General features: G+C 52.6%; 1 protein-coding gene across 1 annotated transcript; it reads left to right on the top strand.

Moving 5' to 3' along the window:
* The first annotated feature begins 45 nt into the window (after nucleotides 1–45).
* On the top strand, nucleotides 46–16,714 carry GYS1 (glycogen synthase 1). The gene is made up of 16 exons (XM_019978801.2): nucleotides 46–365; nucleotides 1,839–2,020; nucleotides 4,226–4,417; nucleotides 5,594–5,779; nucleotides 6,022–6,166; nucleotides 7,126–7,243; nucleotides 7,543–7,663; nucleotides 7,954–8,060; nucleotides 10,131–10,190; nucleotides 10,281–10,359; nucleotides 11,912–12,025; nucleotides 12,346–12,472; nucleotides 14,089–14,184; nucleotides 14,375–14,538; nucleotides 14,975–15,055; nucleotides 15,235–16,714. Exons 1-16 carry the CDS (start codon nucleotides 248–250, stop codon nucleotides 15,553–15,555), a joined length of 2,211 nt encoding a protein of 736 aa, XP_019834360.2. The 5' UTR covers nucleotides 46–247; the 3' UTR covers nucleotides 15,556–16,714.
* The last annotated feature ends 789 nt before the right edge of the window (nucleotides 16,715–17,503 follow it).

Genomic DNA, 17,503 nt, shown 5'->3' with positions numbered 1-17,503 from the left:
GCGCCGCCTCCTGGTGGCCGCAAGGTTTCACTGCAGGAGCCCCAGGGGGCTCAGTGACGCTGCGGCTGCTTGCAGCCCGGGTCTGACCGCTCCGGGCGGGGGTGCGGTCGTGCAATAGGAAGCCGAGGGCGGTGCGAGCTTCCCGTCGGGCACCAGCTACCTGGCCCGGCGCCCTACCCAGTGCATTCCTTCGACACCTCTAGGGCCCCCACCGGTGGCCCCCGGGAGCCCTCTAACCGCGTCGGCCATGCCTCTAAACCGCACTTTGTCCATGTCCTCCCTGCCAGGACTGGAGGACTGGGAGGATGAATTCGACCTGGAGAACACAGTGCTCTTCGAGGTGGCCTGGGAGGTGGCCAACAAGGGTGAGCAAATCGGGCAGAGGGAGCCGGACGAGAAGAGCAGGCGGGGATGGGGGCCCGGAATATTGAGTAACAGCGAACGAGGCTGCATGGCATGATTCTGGGTCCTGGGCAAGGAGCCTGTGACTCCTGTGCCCTTGGAGAGGGGCTGGAGTTTGTCTCCTGGGCCCTGGAGGGAGGGGATGAGTCGCATAAGATGAAAGGAGCCTGGAAACCCAGGTCCTGGGTCCTAGGGGAGAGGGAGTTAAAATGAAAAAGACCAGAGACTTGGGTCCTCGATAGGGAAGGAGATGCGGGGGAGGGGAGGAGGTTTTGGCACTTCAGAAGTGTGGCCCTAGGTGGGGAAGGATCTTGGGATGTAACTCCGGATTTGAAAGAGAGCCCACTTGGAGATGGGATGCACGAATCGTGGTGGGAGAATTTGGGGAACTGGTCATTTGAGAGTAAATATGTGAGGAGGCTGGAGACCCTAATTCTTAGCTCCTAGGGTGAGAGAGCTTTGGGGCCTGGATGGCAGGGTTCTGAGTGCCTGAGCTCCGGATTCGGAGGAGTAGAGGAGCCTCTTCAGACACATGCGCGCTGGATTGGGGGAAGACTGGGAAGTCCTAAGTTGGTCAGGGGTTGGGCCCTGGGATGGGAGTGGCTGGGGGCCTGGATTTCTGGGTCCCAGGCTCCAAAGCACCTGATGTTCTGGTTTGGAGAAGGCTGGGGCTGGAAACCCAGGAGCGAGGCATCCTAGTGCCACAGAAGGAAGGAAGCTGGGATTTTGCATTACTGAGTTTGGGGAGAGAAAAGAGGGCAGGGGGTGGTGGGGCTGCGGGTGTCTGCAAACACGGAGCCATGGATCGCCAGGGTCCAGGCTCCAGGGGGTAAGGAGTCTGGAGGCCCAGACTCCTGGGTCTGGAATGGAGTCACGGGCGGGGCAGGGCCATGAGTGCCTGTGTCCCCCTGTGGGGAGAGAGAACTGGGGAACTGGTCGTCAGAGTCCCTGGTGGGTGAGAGATGACAGCTCTGGCTTCTTAGGGATGACTGTGGGAACCTAAATGAGGCCATGAAGAGGGATTCTCCCTTATTGTGTCCTGGAGCCTGACTCGGAATTTAAACCCAGCTCCCTTAAGCTGGCAATTCAAGAACTTGGGCCCTGGTAACCCTTGTCAGCTTCTGTCCTCCTCGGCCCCAGCCCCTAATTCTGTCACACCTGGGAGCCAAGGCCCCCAGTCTCTTCTCTTAGACTCAGAAGTCCAGCCTGAACCCTCTTCTCCCTCCAAGTCCTGACCCCAGCCCCCTCCTCCCATCGACCCAGGAGTACCATCCATCAACCCCCTCTCCCCTCCTCCCTCTGACCCTGAAGTGTGGGCTCCCAGTTCCCTCTTCCTCTGAGCCAGAGGTCCATGGCTCCTGCGCCCCCGCACCCCTCCCAGGCCCCAGGTCTGTGGACCTCAGCTGGGGCCTGTTCTCATGTCCTTGGGTCCGCAGTGGGCGGGATCTACACAGTGCTGCAGACGAAGGCAAAGGTGACGGGGGACGAGTGGGGTGACAACTACTACCTGGTGGGACCGTACACGGAGCAGGGCGTGAGGACCCAGGTGGAGCTGCTGGAACCCCCGACCCCGGCCCTGAAGAGGACGCTGGACTCCATGAACAGCAAGGGCTGCAAGGTGGGGCATGGCCCGGCCGAGCGCGGGGTGGGGGCAGCGGAAGGAGGAAGAGCAGGGGGTGGGCAGCCCCAGGGAGACAGGGAGGCCCGCACAGAAACTCAGGATGGCCCAGTACTTTCCCAGGCAGACATAGAGGAGGTAAGATTGACAGACACTCAGAGAGATCCAGGACTCTGCGAAGTGAGTGGGTGAACCCCCAGCTCTAGGACATTGGTGAATGAACACAGAGAGCAGGTACAAGACAGACTGATAGGCGGTCCTAAGAGGAAGAGGCCAAGATCCTCAGATGCAGAGAGGAAAAGAGCTAGATGGACAGATAAAACCTGCTGGGTGTGGGGTGGGGGTGAGGCAGGAGGTCGGAGCAGTTGTTCTGGAGCCTGAAGTTCAAATTCACCGGCTCTGGGGACTTTCCTGGCAGTCCAGTGGTTAAGACTTTGCCTTCCAATGCAGGAGGTTGTGGGTTTGATCCCTGGTCAGGAAGCTAAGATCCCACATCCTTGGTTGCCAAAGAAACAAAACATAAAACATAAACAATGTTGTAACAAATTCACTAAAGACTTTAAAAATAGTTCACAGACACAAAAAATTCCCCTTCTCTGCTTCCTCCTGTGTGACCTTGACTGATGAACTTGCTGATAGCATCCACCGTAGAGATTTCTTGGGAGGATGAAATAGCTCATAAAAAGTCTTCAACCCAGGTCCTGGCATGCAGTTCGCACTGTCTGTGAGCTATTATCTTCGTGGTTATTATTATCACATCATTATTACTTAAAACAGCTTGCAGAGGGAGGTGGGCAGGTAGACAAACGAGATAGCCGATGGAGACATGCTGAGTGTCCCCAAAAGTGACGGTTGCCCAGGGATTAGAGCAACAGGGAAATAGAGTCTAGATAGGGAAGAGAGGTAGCCTGATGTTTTAGAGAGAAGGGTCTAGAAGGAGAGAGGAAGCTGGGTAACTGAGGAAGAGAGGCAGGCAGACCCAGGGGACAGAATTTCAGATGGGCAGAGTTGGGAATTAAAAAGAGGAGGGGAGGGGGGATAAATAACAAAGAGGAGGGCGAGAGTGCCAGGCACCTAGTGAGGACTGAGGATGAGAACAGAGGTTAGGCCTGAAGGCAACAGGGCTGAGGCATAGACAGGTTGGGTTCTGGGAGGGAGAGGTACATGCTTGCCTTCATTCATTCACGGCCTCTGGTTTGGGACGGGGTCTGGAGTCCAATCAGGAGGGGCTGTGTCCCTAAGGAACCCTAGGGCGGCCCAGTCCCTCCCCCAGGGCAGCTGCTGTCCACGTGCTGGGGGCCTAAGAATAGCCCCCCCAGCCAAAGGGCAGACAACAGCTGGGAGGGGGAGGGGCATCAGGGAAAAGCCTCATTGGGAGGAGTAGGGTGGCTCAGCCGGATGGAGGTGTGGCAGCAGGCCCAGAAGCTGGGCCACAGGAATCTGGAGGAAGCCGACAGATCAGAGAAACATGGCAGGGGGCAGAAATCCAACCTGGAGGCTTAGAAACTCCGCAGTGGTAGCCCCCAGGGTGTGGAAAGTGGGCGGGCAGTATTAGAAAGCAGGCTGCAGAGTGTAAGATGGGCTGGGAGCAGGGGAAAGAGGAAGCAGGTGAGGTATATGGTGAAAGAATCAGAAACAAGGCAGCAAGGGGTAAAAGCAGCAGCCAGTGAGCCTCAGAAAGGAAAGCTGATGGGAGAAAGCCGCTTGATGACTGGTGGGAGAAATGTGGCAGCGGACATAGAAACAAGGCAGCGGGTTGGAGAAATGATTAGCAGGGCAGTACGGGGCTCAGAGGCAGGACATGAGCAGTGTAGGTTATAAGTAGTGAAGGGCGACAGCTGTTATAGCAACTAAGCAAGGGGGACTTTCCCACTCAGGGGGCACAAGTTCAATCCCTGATCAGGATCTAAGATCACACATGCTGTGTGGTGTGGCAAAAATAAACAAAAATTTTGAAAAGAAAGAAATGAAGCAAGGAATGGGGAGAGATGCCACAGCCGAGATGAGAAAAGATTGTGGGAGGAATAACTAACAGCAAACGGAGGAATAAGGCCACGGGTGAAAAATTAGCAGCAGATAAAGAAAAAGAAGGTAGAAGAACCCACGCTGTGAGCCTGGACGTCTGCCTGGGGATGGAAGACACACAGATGCTGTGACCAGAGGCAGGTGGCCAAAACCCTAAGCCTTCCTGTGTTCCCTCTGCAGGTGTACTTCGGGCGCTGGCTGATTGAGGGGGGCCCCCTGGTGGTGCTCCTCGATGTGGGGGCCTCAGCCTGGGCCCTGGAGCGCTGGAAGGGGGAGCTATGGGACACATGCAACATCGGGGTGCCCTGGTACGACCGGGAGGCCAACGACGCCGTCCTTTTTGGCTTCCTCACCACCTGGTTCCTGGGTGAGGTAGGCCCCACTGTCAGCGCCTCTGTCACTCCTTTTGACCCCAGGTCCCAAATTACAACGGCCATCAGCCCCTGGCCAGAGGGTTGCCAGGTGGTTGGAGGGTTGTTGGTGTCTCTTCTGCCCAAGCATTCTGGGAATTGTAGTCCTTTAATCCAGGGATTAGATCTAATCTTTGGGAACATGGACATCCAGGGGCCTAGATTGTTCTTTCTTCAGAGAGCCAGTCTCAACTCCAGATCATCCACTCCAGTCTTCCAAATATGGAAATTCCAAGCTCCTAGCTCTAGAGGAGGCTGGCTTGACGGGAAGGCTCACCCTAGGGAATTCTGGGAGTTGTAATTCTCTCATCCTATATTGGGCTGCTGCTGCTGCTGCTAAGTCACTTCAGTCGTGTCCGACTCTGTGCGACCCCATAGACGGCAGCTCACCAGGCTCCCCCGTCCCTGGGATTCTCCAGGCAAGAACACTGGAGTGGGTTGCCATTTCCTTCTCCAATGCATGAAAGTGAAAAGTGAAAGTGAAGTCGCTCAGTCGTGTCTGACTCTTAGCAACCATATGGACAACAGCCTACCAGGCTCCTCTGTCCATGGGATTTTCCAGGCAAGAGTACTGGAGTGGGGTGCCATCGCCTTCTCCATATATTGGGCTAGACTTGGCTTTCAGATGGGGCCCCGGATGTTTAGGAATCCCCAGCCTATCTGAGAACCAGGAATCCTGTTACTGACCCTCTTCTAGGTTTTAAAAGACTCAAGATGCTTTTCTTTCCCCACACCTTGGGACAAACAGTTTATAAACTGGCTGCTTCTAGGGCATCCTGGGAGTTGTCCTTCAGCAAGTGTTCAGTACAGGTCTACTCTTGACTGGCATAAAGGGTCTCCAAGAATTGTGTTCATGACCTGGGGAAAACTTTGGTCTTTCCAATCACCCCCGCTGGGACTTAGAAGGTTGGTCAAAAAAACAACTCCCATCAGCCTCTGGGGATGAGGTCAGGTAGTCCAGTGGCTTCAAGGATTGAGAGATCCTTGTCTGATGGGGATTACAGTAGGTCACCACCTACTCTGTGCAGTAGTGGGGGTAGATTTACCGCTCTCCTGCTTCCTCATCTACGTGGGGGATCACTGGTTGTCTTCACAAAATACATGGAGACACAGCGGCCCTGTCTCTATTGCCCCACAGTTCCTGGCCCAGAGCGAGGAGAAACCACACGTGGTCGCACACTTCCACGAGTGGTTGGCAGGTGTCGGGCTCTGCCTGTGCCGCGCCCGGCGGCTGCCCGTGGCTACCATCTTCACCACCCACGCCACGCTGCTGGGGCGATACCTGTGTGCTGGGGCTGTGGACTTCTACAACAACCTGGAGAATGTGAGCTGGGGATGTGGCAAATGGGGGTTGCCAATGTTACAAGACAGCCCAAAGCTGTCTTCAAAGCCCAAGGGGATCAAGTTCTCTCTTCTCCTGGGACCCAGGAGTCCAAATCCCCAGTCCTCTCCACCCTCAGACCCAGGAGTCCAGCTTTCAGCCCCCGTCTCACCCAAGACACTGCAGACTGGACCTTCTATCTTTCCCCAGTCCTTCTAACCTGATCGCCCTTTCTGCCTGCCCAGTTCAACGTGGACAAAGAAGCAGGTGAGAGGCAAATCTATCACCGCTACTGCATGGAGCGGGCCGCAGCCCACTGCGCTCATGTCTTCACTACTGTGTCCCAGATTACCGCCATTGAGGCTCAGCACCTACTCAAAAGGAAACCAGGTAGGAAACAGCCTGGGGACCGTAGACGTAAACGAGGTAGTCTGTGCCAAAGCCTGTACCAACCATTTTTTTTTTTTTTTGCTGTAAAGAGCAGAGAACTACAACTCCCAGAAGGCCATAAGTTGCTGGCCTGAATATGAGGCTGCCTGACTGTATACCCTAGAGACTAATGGGAGGTGTAGTTTCTTTAATTTCAGAAATGGTAAAATTCTTTTACTGACTAATATAGATATTGGTCTTACAAAGAGGAAGGAAGTTCCTTGCATTTTATTTTTGAGAAAAGCAGTGTTAGAACCAATTATTCTTTCCAAACTAGAGCATCTATTGTTGATGGGTGCAAGGCCTTTGGCTGGACAGCTCCTTATATTCCTGGAATTTTATCCCAGCAGCTGGTGGGGGTTATAGTTTTTCAATGATACAGTTTAATTTCTATGACAATAGCAAACAGTTGGGGCCATAAAAGAGGCTTGAAGGTAGAGAAACAGGATGGGGACATTGATTCATTCCCCCAGCTCAGGGTGCTGCTGCTGCTGCTAAATCGTTCAGTCGTGTCCGACTCTGTGTGATCCCATAGACGGCAGCCCACCAGGCTCCCCCGTCCCTGGGATTCTCCAGGCAAGAACACTGGAGTGGGTTGCCATCTCCTTCTCCAAAGTGTAGGGGAAACAAAAGAACTACAACTCCCAGAAGCCTTGATGCTGATCTGTTCCCTGTTTAGTTAGCCATTCACAGGGGCTGATGGGAATTGTGGTTAGGCTTCTGAAATAAGCAAGCAATATTGGGCAAGAAGGTGTCTGAGTGGTAGGGCAATTGGGTCACTGCAGGAACTCACAGAGGAGCTATCGAAACAAAAACATTGTGAAAGGAAAGGGGTCTTTCCTTCATTTATTCATTCAGCCACATTGATCTGAATGAAGAAATGAAGAAATGAAATGTGGGACCTTCTCCCCCAATCCCAGATATCGTGACCCCCAATGGACTGAATGTGAAGAAATTCTCTGCCATGCATGAGTTCCAGAACCTCCATGCTCAGAGCAAGGCTCGAATCCAGGAGTTTGTGCGGGGCCATTTTTATGGGTATGTAGGCCAGATACTTAGGTCTCGAGAGAGGAGGGGGTTGGGAGTCCAGACTCCTGGGATCAATAGAGGGGAGAGCTGAGGGCTCAGTCTCTTGAGTTCTTGAGCACCAGCACAATGGCTGAGTATTTAAGGAAATCCCTGTCTAAGGAGAAAAGAACCACAGTTCCCATGATGAGTTCCCATGATGCCTCTGTCCTAAGATGTTCTTTGCCCCAGTGGCTTCTGGGGTTTGTAGTTTTGAGGCTGGGGTGAGTGGGTGAGGGTCTTGGCTTCACCCTGGGTTGTGGCTTCTTTAGGCACCTAGACTTCAACTTGGACAAGACCTTGTACTTCTTTATCGCCGGCCGCTATGAGTTCTCCAACAAGGGGGCCGACGTCTTCCTGGAGGCCTTGGCCCGGCTCAACTATCTGCTCAGAGTAAGGCCTGGGCTGCAAGGGGTCAAAGAGAAGGAGAATGGAGACCTGGGGAGGTGGGGGCAGGGAAACCTATGTATAAAATGGGAGTGTAGGGACGACTCAGAAAGAAGATCAGAGTCCCAGTGGGGACGGTAGCTCTGTCCTATATTCTTGACAGGAAGGGACATGGCAGGGTCCTAGTGGTCTTGGGGGGTGAAAATGGGTGGGTGGTCTCAGCCTTCTCCCATGTGATGCTCACTCACACACACATACACACACACACACAAGGCCCTCCCTTTCCTCTGCCCCAGGTGAATGGCAGTGAGCAGACGGTGGTCGCCTTCTTCATCATGCCGGCTCGGACCAACAATTTCAACGTGGAAACCCTTAAGGGCCAGGCCGTGCGCAAGCAGCTTTGGTCAGCAGTCCTTGGCCCAGCATTTCCTGCGGCTCCCACTCCCATCTGTGTGCTTTGGGTCCCCCGTTTCTCCCGGAGTCTCAGTTTTGTCATCTGTAACATGATCAACCCATCCCCGACCTGATTCCTAGCAAATCACTGGCTTCAGATGTGTCCGGCCCCGGGGCATACGAAATTGCAGTCACAGGCAGGGTGAATGTGACTGCAGGACCAGGGCTCTGATATCCAACCAGCGAGTTCAGCTCACGCCCCTGTCCCACGCTGGCTTTGTAACCTGAGGCCAGCCACTCAGCCTCTCAAGCCTTTCTCTCTTCCTTCCTTTTCTTGGCTGTGCTGGGTCTTCATTGCTCTGCATGGGCTTTCTCTAGTTGTGACGAGCAGGGGTTACTCTCTAGTTTCAGTGCGTGGGCTCAGTAGTTATAGAGCTCGGGCTTAGTTGCTCCATGGGATGTGGAATCTTCCTGGACCAGGGATTGAATCTGTGTCCCCTGCATTGTGTCATATACGGTCGTGGAAGTAAAAGTCACTCAGTCATATCCGACTCTTTGCGACCCCATGGACTATACAGTCCATGGAATTCTCCAGGCCAAAATACTGGAGTGGGTAGCCTTTCCCTTCTCCAGGGGATCTTCCTGACTCAGGAATTGAACCTGGGTCTCCTGCATTGCAGGCAGATTCGTTACCCACTGAGCTATCAGGGAAGCTCTCTTTTTTCTTTTAATATTTATTATTTATTTGACTGCCCTGAGTCTTAGTTGCAGCACATGGGATCTTTCGCATGTGAACTCTTAGTTGCACAAGCCTGTTTCTTTTTCTTTTTTTAATTACTTATTTTATTTTTGGCTGCACCTGGGTCTTTGTTGCTGCACATGGGCTTTCTCTAGTCATGTTGAGCTGGGGCTACTCTTGAGCTGCAGTGTGCAGGCATGTCATTGCAGTGGCTTCTCTTGTTGCAGAGCACGGGCTCTGGGGTGCACAGGCCTCAGTAGTTGTGGCTCGCAGGCTCTAGAGTGTGGTGTCAGTCGTTGTGCACAGGTTAGTTGCCTGGGGCATGTGGGATCTTCCTAGACCAGGGATTGAACCTGTGTCCCCTGCATTGGCACGGGGATTCTTAACCACTGGACCATCAGGGAAGTCCAAGCCTCAGTTTCTTCAGCTGTAAAACCCACTCACTAGCCATTGGCTGGCTATTCCTTGAGCTCCTACTGTGTGCCAGGTGCTGTTCCAGGCATTGGGAACACAGTTGTGAACCAGAAAGGTAAAATCCCTGCCCTCATTGAGTTCACGTTCTAGAAAGTTCTATAGAAAGTGCTCTGGCCAAAAAAAAAAAAAAAGGCAGGACTGGGATATGAGATGGGGTTGTCGTGATAGGTCACAGTGAGAAAGTACCAGCAAGTAGAGACCAAGAGAGGAAATGAGGGAGAGAGCATTGTGCATATCTGGGGAACAGCATTTCAGGCAGAGGGAACAGCAAGTGCAAAGGCCCTGGAGCATGTTTGAGAGACAGCAAGGAAGCCAATGGGGATGGAGCAGAATGCCCTAGGGAGATGGGGTAGAAAATGAAGCCAGAGCTCTGAGAGGACCATGAACAGAGGAATGTCAATGACATTGTAGGGTGGCACTTGGGTAGCTTTACCTGTGTCCATACATTTTCCCCTCTCAGAACGTAATTTTCCCTTTTAATAAAATGGGGCTTAGGATCGCTAGCACAAATCCTAATAATAGCTGACATTTCTGGAAGGTTCACTGTGTGCCGGGCACTGTGCATTTTTTGTCATGACCTCATTGAATTCGCACTGCAAACCTTTGAGGTTGCTTCTATTTTTATCCCCATCTGACAGATGAGTCACCGAAGTCAGAGAGGGAAGCCCATCTGTCCCTGGCCACACAGCTGATGCAAGGCACAAGGAAACCAAGCCTTCTAGGACCTAATACCCCGAGTCCCCATCCTCCAGCCCAGAAATCCCCAGGGCTTCTCTCTGCTCAGACCTCAACTTCCCAGCTGCCCCAGAAGCCTAACAATGAATGGCAGCTGGTCTCTATGTAATGTTGTCGCTCTGCTTCCTCCAGGGATACGGCCAACACAGTGAAGGAAAAGTTTGGGAGGAAGCTTTACGAATCCTTGCTGGTGTGAGTGCCCTGCCCTCAGCCCTGCATCCTCCTGGGCTCTAAACCCTCTCGTCACCCATGCCCAGATGCATCCCCCTGCTCGCCTTACAGGGGGAGCCTCCCAGACATGAACAAGATGCTGGACAAGGAGGACTTCACTATGATGAAGAGAGCTATCTTTGCCACACAGGTATGGTTTGAACTCCCGAGTCGAGAGATGGCGATTCCCAGAAGCAGCCCCTGAGGCAGACTGCCATGTTAGCTCTGACCCCAGAGATGGCTGGGAGTTCAGCTTTATCGACAAGCCCTTATTCCAGGAATCAATTTTGAAGTCAGAAGGGTGTGAGCTGACTGGTATATTTTCAATTCCCAGAAGCCTTTAGGGTAGCCTGCTTTCCCACAGCTTATTCTGCCACAGAGGCTGCTGGGAGTTGTAATTCCTTTGAGTCCTTGGGGACTCCATGAACAAAAGGTAGAAGGGACCATAGACTGAAGTCAATAATGAAAGTGTTAGTTGTTCAGTTGTGTCAGGCTCTGTTAAGTTTACTGCAAAAGGAGAACTACAACTCCCTGCTGACTTTGGGCTTTGCTGCATGCTACCTCTACCTCTTCCCCCAGAGGCTGCTGGGAGTGGTAGTTTTGTTGGTCCTCTGGGGGTAGACTGGGGTCAGCTGAAACACTCCTTGAAGAACACTGAAAATTCTCAGCAGTTGGTGTTTCTTCTCCCACTGGTTGTTTCTAAGTTCCCAGATAGCCTTGGGAGTTGTAGCTTCTTTACATACCTGGGGTTAATTAGAGGGATGGGAACCCTTAGAGCCTATCGGCAGCCACAGAATGAGAACTACAACTCCCAGCAGCCCCTGGGGGCTTTTTGCTACCTTGACTCTCCCTGCCCCCAGAGACTTCTGGGAATTAGAGTTCTTTTCTTCTCTGGAGTCATGGGTTTTTGGTATCTGTGGTCAGTGTTGGTGATCCATTACCTGGGGAATGGAAACCAAGACAGCCAAGTTGCTCAAATAAGGTGTGACCTGTTTTTGGCCAAACTAAAATTTCCAAAAGTTCCTTAGGCAGTTGGCCTCACTGAGGATGTTTCTGCCATGAGGCTGCTGGGAGTTGTAGTTTCCTGGGCTCCTGGAGTCAGTAAACTGAGGAGGAGTAGATATTTTAATGAGAGGAATGATGGGACAGCTGCAAAGAACTATACATCCCAGCAGTCTCTGGGACTGCTATTGCACTAGCTCTGTCTTCCTCTAGTGACTCGTGGGAACTGTGGTTTCTTTTGAGAGTGGGCTTTTGAGGGTGGAGGTGGAGAGGAGATCCAGGATTTTCATAAGAAAACTGTAACTCCCAGCAAGCAGCCCCTGAAAGGCACAGTCTCTGCACCCATCAATTGCTGGGAGTTACAATCCATTTGGGTTTCTTTGGTGACAGCCCAGAGTACAGAACAAGTTTAGCTACAATTCCCTGTATTCTGTGAGGCATGTTAACCCTGGCTCGGCCTCAAAGACAGCTGAAGATTATAGTTTCTTTTCAGCTCATGGTGGTTAAAAGGAAATGAAAACCTTTACAGATAGAGCCAAGTAGGAAATCTACAACTCCTGGTAATCTCCTGGGTTTGTTGCTCCACAACCTGGTGAGAATTGTGGTCCCCTTAGATCCCCAGGATCAGCATGGCTCATGGGGAAGGAGGGAGCCCTCTGGGCCCTTGCCTGACCCCACACCCCAACTTGTGGCCCCTACAGCGGCAATCTTTCCCTCCTGTGTGCACCCACAATATGCTGGATGACTCCTCAGACCCCATCTTGACAACCATCCGCCGAATCGGCCTCTTTAATAGTAGTGCTGACAGAGTCAAGGTGAGCGCACTGGCCAGGGTGGGGTTGAGCAAAGTCGGGGGGAGTGGTTTAGGAGGAAGGGGTGTGATATGAGGGATGGAGCCTGGCCCTCATGTTCCCAATCTACCCTAGTTTATGAAAGGATTGCAGAGTTTAGAAAGAACCTTTGCTTCCGAGGCAGACAGCCTTGGATTCCTATCTTTGTCCTGACACTGACTTGTGTGGGTTTGGTCAAGTCTTGCATCCTCTCTGAGCCACCCAGAGAGCACCCTGGGAGCTCCCTCCACCCAGGGAGGAGCTAAATAGGGTGCTCAGGTTGAGCCCTTGTTTTTCGCTGCCAGGTGATTTTTCACCCGGAGTTCCTGTCTTCTACGAGCCCTCTGCTCCCTGTGGACTATGAGGAATTTGTCCGTGGCTGCCACCTTGGGGTCTTCCCCTCCTACTATGAGCCTTGGGGCTACACACCAGGTGAGTTCAGCATCTGGCATGATCCTGAGCCAAGGGACTCGCCCTCCCTGAGCTCCAAGCTCCACCCTTGCGAAAGAGGAACAATGGGAACAGTCTGTTCATGTGTTTCTGTGACACAGCAGCTCATGTGATGAGTAACTAGAGGGCTGATGTCAGAGTTCACACGTGATTTCTCTGTTTGCTACTGTTTGGTTTCCGCAAACAGCAACAGCTTAAATGCACAGTTTGCTAACAATCCAGCTACTTTCCTATGTTTTTAAGGGTAAATAAATACCACATTTGCTGTAGTATTTCTTCAGTGATGAGTAATTTGACAGATCTTTTAAACAGTACTTGTGTGATGATTAGGAAACTTGCCAGTTTCGTTTTCATCCACGGTTAGAACGATGTGACCAGCCCCAACCCTATTTTTCCCATGGTGATGGTGGTTTAGTCACTAAGTTGTGTCCGACTCTTTGCGACTCCATGGACTGTAGCCTGCCAGGATCCTCTGTCCGTGGGATTCCCCAGGCAAGAATACTTCAGTGGGTTGCCATTTCCTTCTTCAGGAGATCTTCCCGACTAAGGAATTGAACCCAGGTCTCCTCCATTGCAGGCAGATTCTTTAGCCACTGAGCTAGAAGTGCTACCTCTAGCCTCTATTTTTTTTTTTTTAATAAGCCTTGTCATATGTAGTGCCTACTTTTGCAGCTTACAGATATTTTTAGAAACACATAGGAAGTATAATAAACTCCTTGAAGCATTTCTCAGCATTATTTTAAGGTAGTAAATGAGGTATAGAAGGTGCTCTGCACACAGGGTTAGTAATAATGAGAGATCTTATCTTACCTCCTATCAAAACAGACTATGGGGACTTCTGTGGTGGTCCAGTGATTGAGGTTCCTGGCTCCCTATGCAGGGGGCATGGGCTCCATCTCTGGTTGGGGAACTAAGATCCCACATTCCACACAGTGTGGCCAAAAAAAAAAAGCAAAACAAACAAACAACAACAACAACAAAACAGACTATGAAGTTATGAAAACCAAAACAGTGTAACCTGGCACAACAAAGTATCTTACAAGTTTTAAGGATTCGTTAAAATGGTCGACACTGGCCCAGAGTACCGGGCTCAATAAATTAGCATCTTTATTGCCCAATTATAGACTTTTTCTTACCCTGAGCCCTTGGACAAGTGAATTCCCTTTTCTGGACCTCTTAGCGTCTCCTCTAAGAAATAGGGACTATCACTCGTGGGCTAATGCACAGCTTGATTTTTCTGGCTTCTGATTTACTCAGCACAGCGCCCGGCACTTATTAAAGGCTCCAGTAGAGGGCGCCATTGAAGCTTTTATTGGGATTTAAGAGTTGACTCATTGGAAAAGACTCTGATGCTGGGAGGGATTGGGGGCAGGAGGAGAAGGGGACGACAGAGGATGAGATGGCTGGATGGCATCACTGACTCGATGGACGTGAGTCTGAGTGAACTCTGGGAGTTGGTGATGGACAGGGAGGCCTGGCGTGCTGCAATTCATGGGGTCGCAAAGAGTCGGACACGACTGAGCGACTGATTTGATCTGATCTGAAGACAATACTGTAAAGACGGAAAGTAAGCAGACCTTTCTCACACCTTCCCGCAGCTGAATGCACGGTAATGGGTATCCCCAGTGTCTCCACCAACCTCTCCGGATTCGGCTGCTTCATGGAGGAACACATCGCAGACCCCTCAGCTTACGGTCAGCGTCCGGACTGAGAGCCGAAATATTTGAATCCTGGGAAAGAGGGGCGTGGACTCTTGGGCCACTAAAAGGAGGGAGTGGACTCCTTAGTCCCAGTGGGAGGGAGGCCTCCTGGTGCTCGCAGAGTCCCAGAGAGAATGAAGGTTTTCAGTCTGTTCTCTGAGACCCCCCGTCCTGGCCCCGACAGGTATCTACATTCTGGACCGGCGATTCCGCAGTCTGGATGATTCCTGCTCGCAGCTCACCTCCTTCCTCTACAGTTTCTGCCAGCAGAGCCGAAGGCAGCGCATTATCCAGCGGAACCGAACGGAGCGCCTCTCTGACCTTCTGGACTGGAAATACCTAGGCCGGGTATAACTCCCCTCCCTGTCCTCTGCCGGTGAATCAGTCACTTCCGGCTCTGGGTGTCTGATTCCCCAAGCCTCGAAAGCTGACACAAAGGGCACGCTCTCTTTTTTGTAACGCTTGCTGTCCCTTTAAGAAACTATCATCCAGAAGATACCTGGGTTGGAAGTTCTCTATTTGCATAAGGGTGTGGCCAAAGATGTACCTGGAGAATCCCGACCCTCTTAGTGGGTGTGGCTCAGAGTCTGTCCATTCACAGCCTTGCTTATCTACATAAGGGGTGGAGCCTCGGTCGTGATTGGCCTAGAGGTTAAATGGAAATCACCGTGGCGTGTGCTGATCTGATTGAAGGTGTAGCCAGGACTCGCCCCGCCGCCAAATCTCGGGGGCGGGGTCTGCTCCTGCCCCCTGATGCCCACCCCACTTCTTTTCCTCCAACAAGTACTACATGTCAGCGCGCCACATGGCGCTGGCCAAGGCCTTTCCAGAATACTTCACCTACGAGCCTCACGAGGCTGACGCGGTAAGTGGATCCGGAGGTCCCTCTGGTGGGCCAGGAGCTAGAAAGGGGGTTGAGGGGGTGAGGTGGGGTGTCCCTCCTGGAATCGCAAGGCCTCGTTGCGACTGGGACGTTGGACGCCCAGGCTGGCTCTAGGGGGCCTCTGCTCACTCTGCGGTTTGTGGCCACACCTCCGTACACAGACCCAGGGCTACCGCTACCCACGGCCAGCCTCAGTGCCACCATCACCCTCGCTGTCGCGACACTCCAGCCCGCACCAAAGCGAGGATGAGGAGGAACCCCGGGACTTACCACCTGATGAAGATGACGAGCGCTACGACGAGGACGAGGAGGCCGCCAAGGACCGGCGCAACATCCGCGCCCCCGAGTGGCCACGCCGCGCCTCCTGCACCTCTTCCACCGGGAGCAAGCGTGGGTCTGTGGACACAGCGCCCTCCAGCTCAGTCAGCACCCCCAGCGAACCCCTTAGCCCCGCCAGCTCCCTGGGCGAGGAACGCAACTAAATCCCCAACCCCACACTATCCCTTCCCGCCCCCCGCCCCGCCAACCCTGCCTCCCTTATCCAGAGAATGGATGTGGAATGGCGCTGTCTCAAAACTTCACTCCAGATCTTCAACCCTCTGTGGGGTCCACAACCCCGCCTCCTCCGCCATACACTCCAGCCCCTCTAGCCCCGCTCTTGGAATCCCCAACACTCCAGTATCCACAACACTGTGCCTTTATTGTGCCCTGGAGTTCCCCCCCGGGCCGTCCCAGAGGCCAGGGATCTGCCATTGCCCTGCCGTGGTGCCAGAGGTTTTCAGAAACCTGCTCTGTTGCCTTTTATGCTGGGGCTCCTAGAATCCCTTGCGCTTACTAATTCTACAGCATACAGAGTCTGCCACGTGCAGGCCTGGCCAGGACGCCACTGAGCACTAGAAACCATGTGCCGTCTCTGCTAGTGAGACAATCAAGTCCAGAGCTGGCGCCCTTTCAGGGACTTAACTGAGTGCAGGTTCTCTATTTCAGCTCCAGAACTCGAGCTCCAGGCCAGTGCAGTCCTGTTTACTCTGAGGGAGCCCTCCCTGGGGTGTCCAACTCTGCCTGGAGGATCCCTCCACCCCAACTCCCTTCTTCCTCTGCACTTTGGCCAAGCAAGTGGGGGCAGAACCACTTGGCTTCTCATTCCTACTGGAGAACACTGTCTTGGTCTAGATGCCTTTCTGGCCTTTTCTGGACCAGACCCTACTCCTCCTTCCCTGAATCTGAATTCCCCCATATCTCTAGACTCCTGTGGCTTCCAGGGAATCCCTCTGTTGAGGACAACTGGCTGTCTTCTCCTGCACCCTCCCCCAAACAACCCTCAACCGCTAGACCCACCATGAAACCACTGGGTTCTGGGTCCCAGCTGCTGATTCTAGAACCCCGCCTCTGTGCTGCATCCTGGTCCCATCCCCTAGATCTAGAACTCAGCCCACTGGATTCTAGAACCTCCATATTTACCTCACCTCGAGGCTCTTCCATCCCCAAGCTGTGCCCTGTCCCCAGCTTTGGTGAAAGAGAGGGGCCCCTTATGTGTGCTGTGTTGTGTCTGCTGCACTTGGTTTGCAGTTGGGAGCGGAAGGCAGAAGGGGTGTGATTGAAGTGTGTCCAGAGATGAAAAAATACATATATATTTAAGAATCTCAGGTCTATTCTGATGTGAGGGCTTGGTGGACCTGAATCCTGGCCCCGCCCTCCTCTTTACTCCTATTCCTCCCCCTGCCCAAGGCTGGGTCCCTGTTCCCTTGTCTCACTCTGCTGTCTTAGAGATTTGGCTTGCCATTGGATTCCACTGTTATTTCAAAGGCACCTCTTGTTTTAGACTCAACTTTTAAGTGCCAAAGTTGGCTCAAGCTCTTTGGCAGAAAGGGGCTGTCACTGGAAAAAGGGCCTGTAGGGTAGCCATGAACCATATGTGGCTATTTAAATTCCTCAGTAGCACTAGTCATATGCAAGGGTGGCCACATGTGGCCCATGGCTACCCTATTGGATAGCACAGATAGAGTACATTTCCATCATTGCAAAAAGTTCTGTTGGACAACACTAGTTCAGACCATGTTTCTACTAGGGACTCTGGCCTCTGCACTTTGGCCTTACTGTCCCCTGGATGGCTATTTGTGGAAAAAAACTTTCAGTTCTAGTCTTCCCTAGGCTACATGTGCATCTCCAAACCAATCGCTTTTCAGGGGAGTAGAAAGATCTGGTTGTTTGAATTTGGACGTGTTATCTTCCTTCTGTTAGCCACTGTTTGTACCAGAAACCAGAAGTCCCCTCCCCCACCAGCAGAAAGGGCATGGTGCTTGTCTACCAAAAACAGGATGGGGGTAGGAGGTCAGTTTTTGTCCCCATTCCCCCCCCACCCCGCCCCCGCTTGGACTTAGCAGCTGCCTGCTAAGGCATCTTCAAGCTTCTATTCCCATTTGGGCAATT

Source organism: Bos indicus, chromosome 18 (assembly GCF_029378745.1).
Source record: "Bos indicus isolate NIAB-ARS_2022 breed Sahiwal x Tharparkar chromosome 18, NIAB-ARS_B.indTharparkar_mat_pri_1.0, whole genome shotgun sequence".
Taxonomy (NCBI): domain Eukaryota; kingdom Metazoa; phylum Chordata; class Mammalia; order Artiodactyla; family Bovidae; genus Bos; species Bos indicus.
This window is presented reverse-complemented; position numbering and strand designations above follow the sequence as displayed.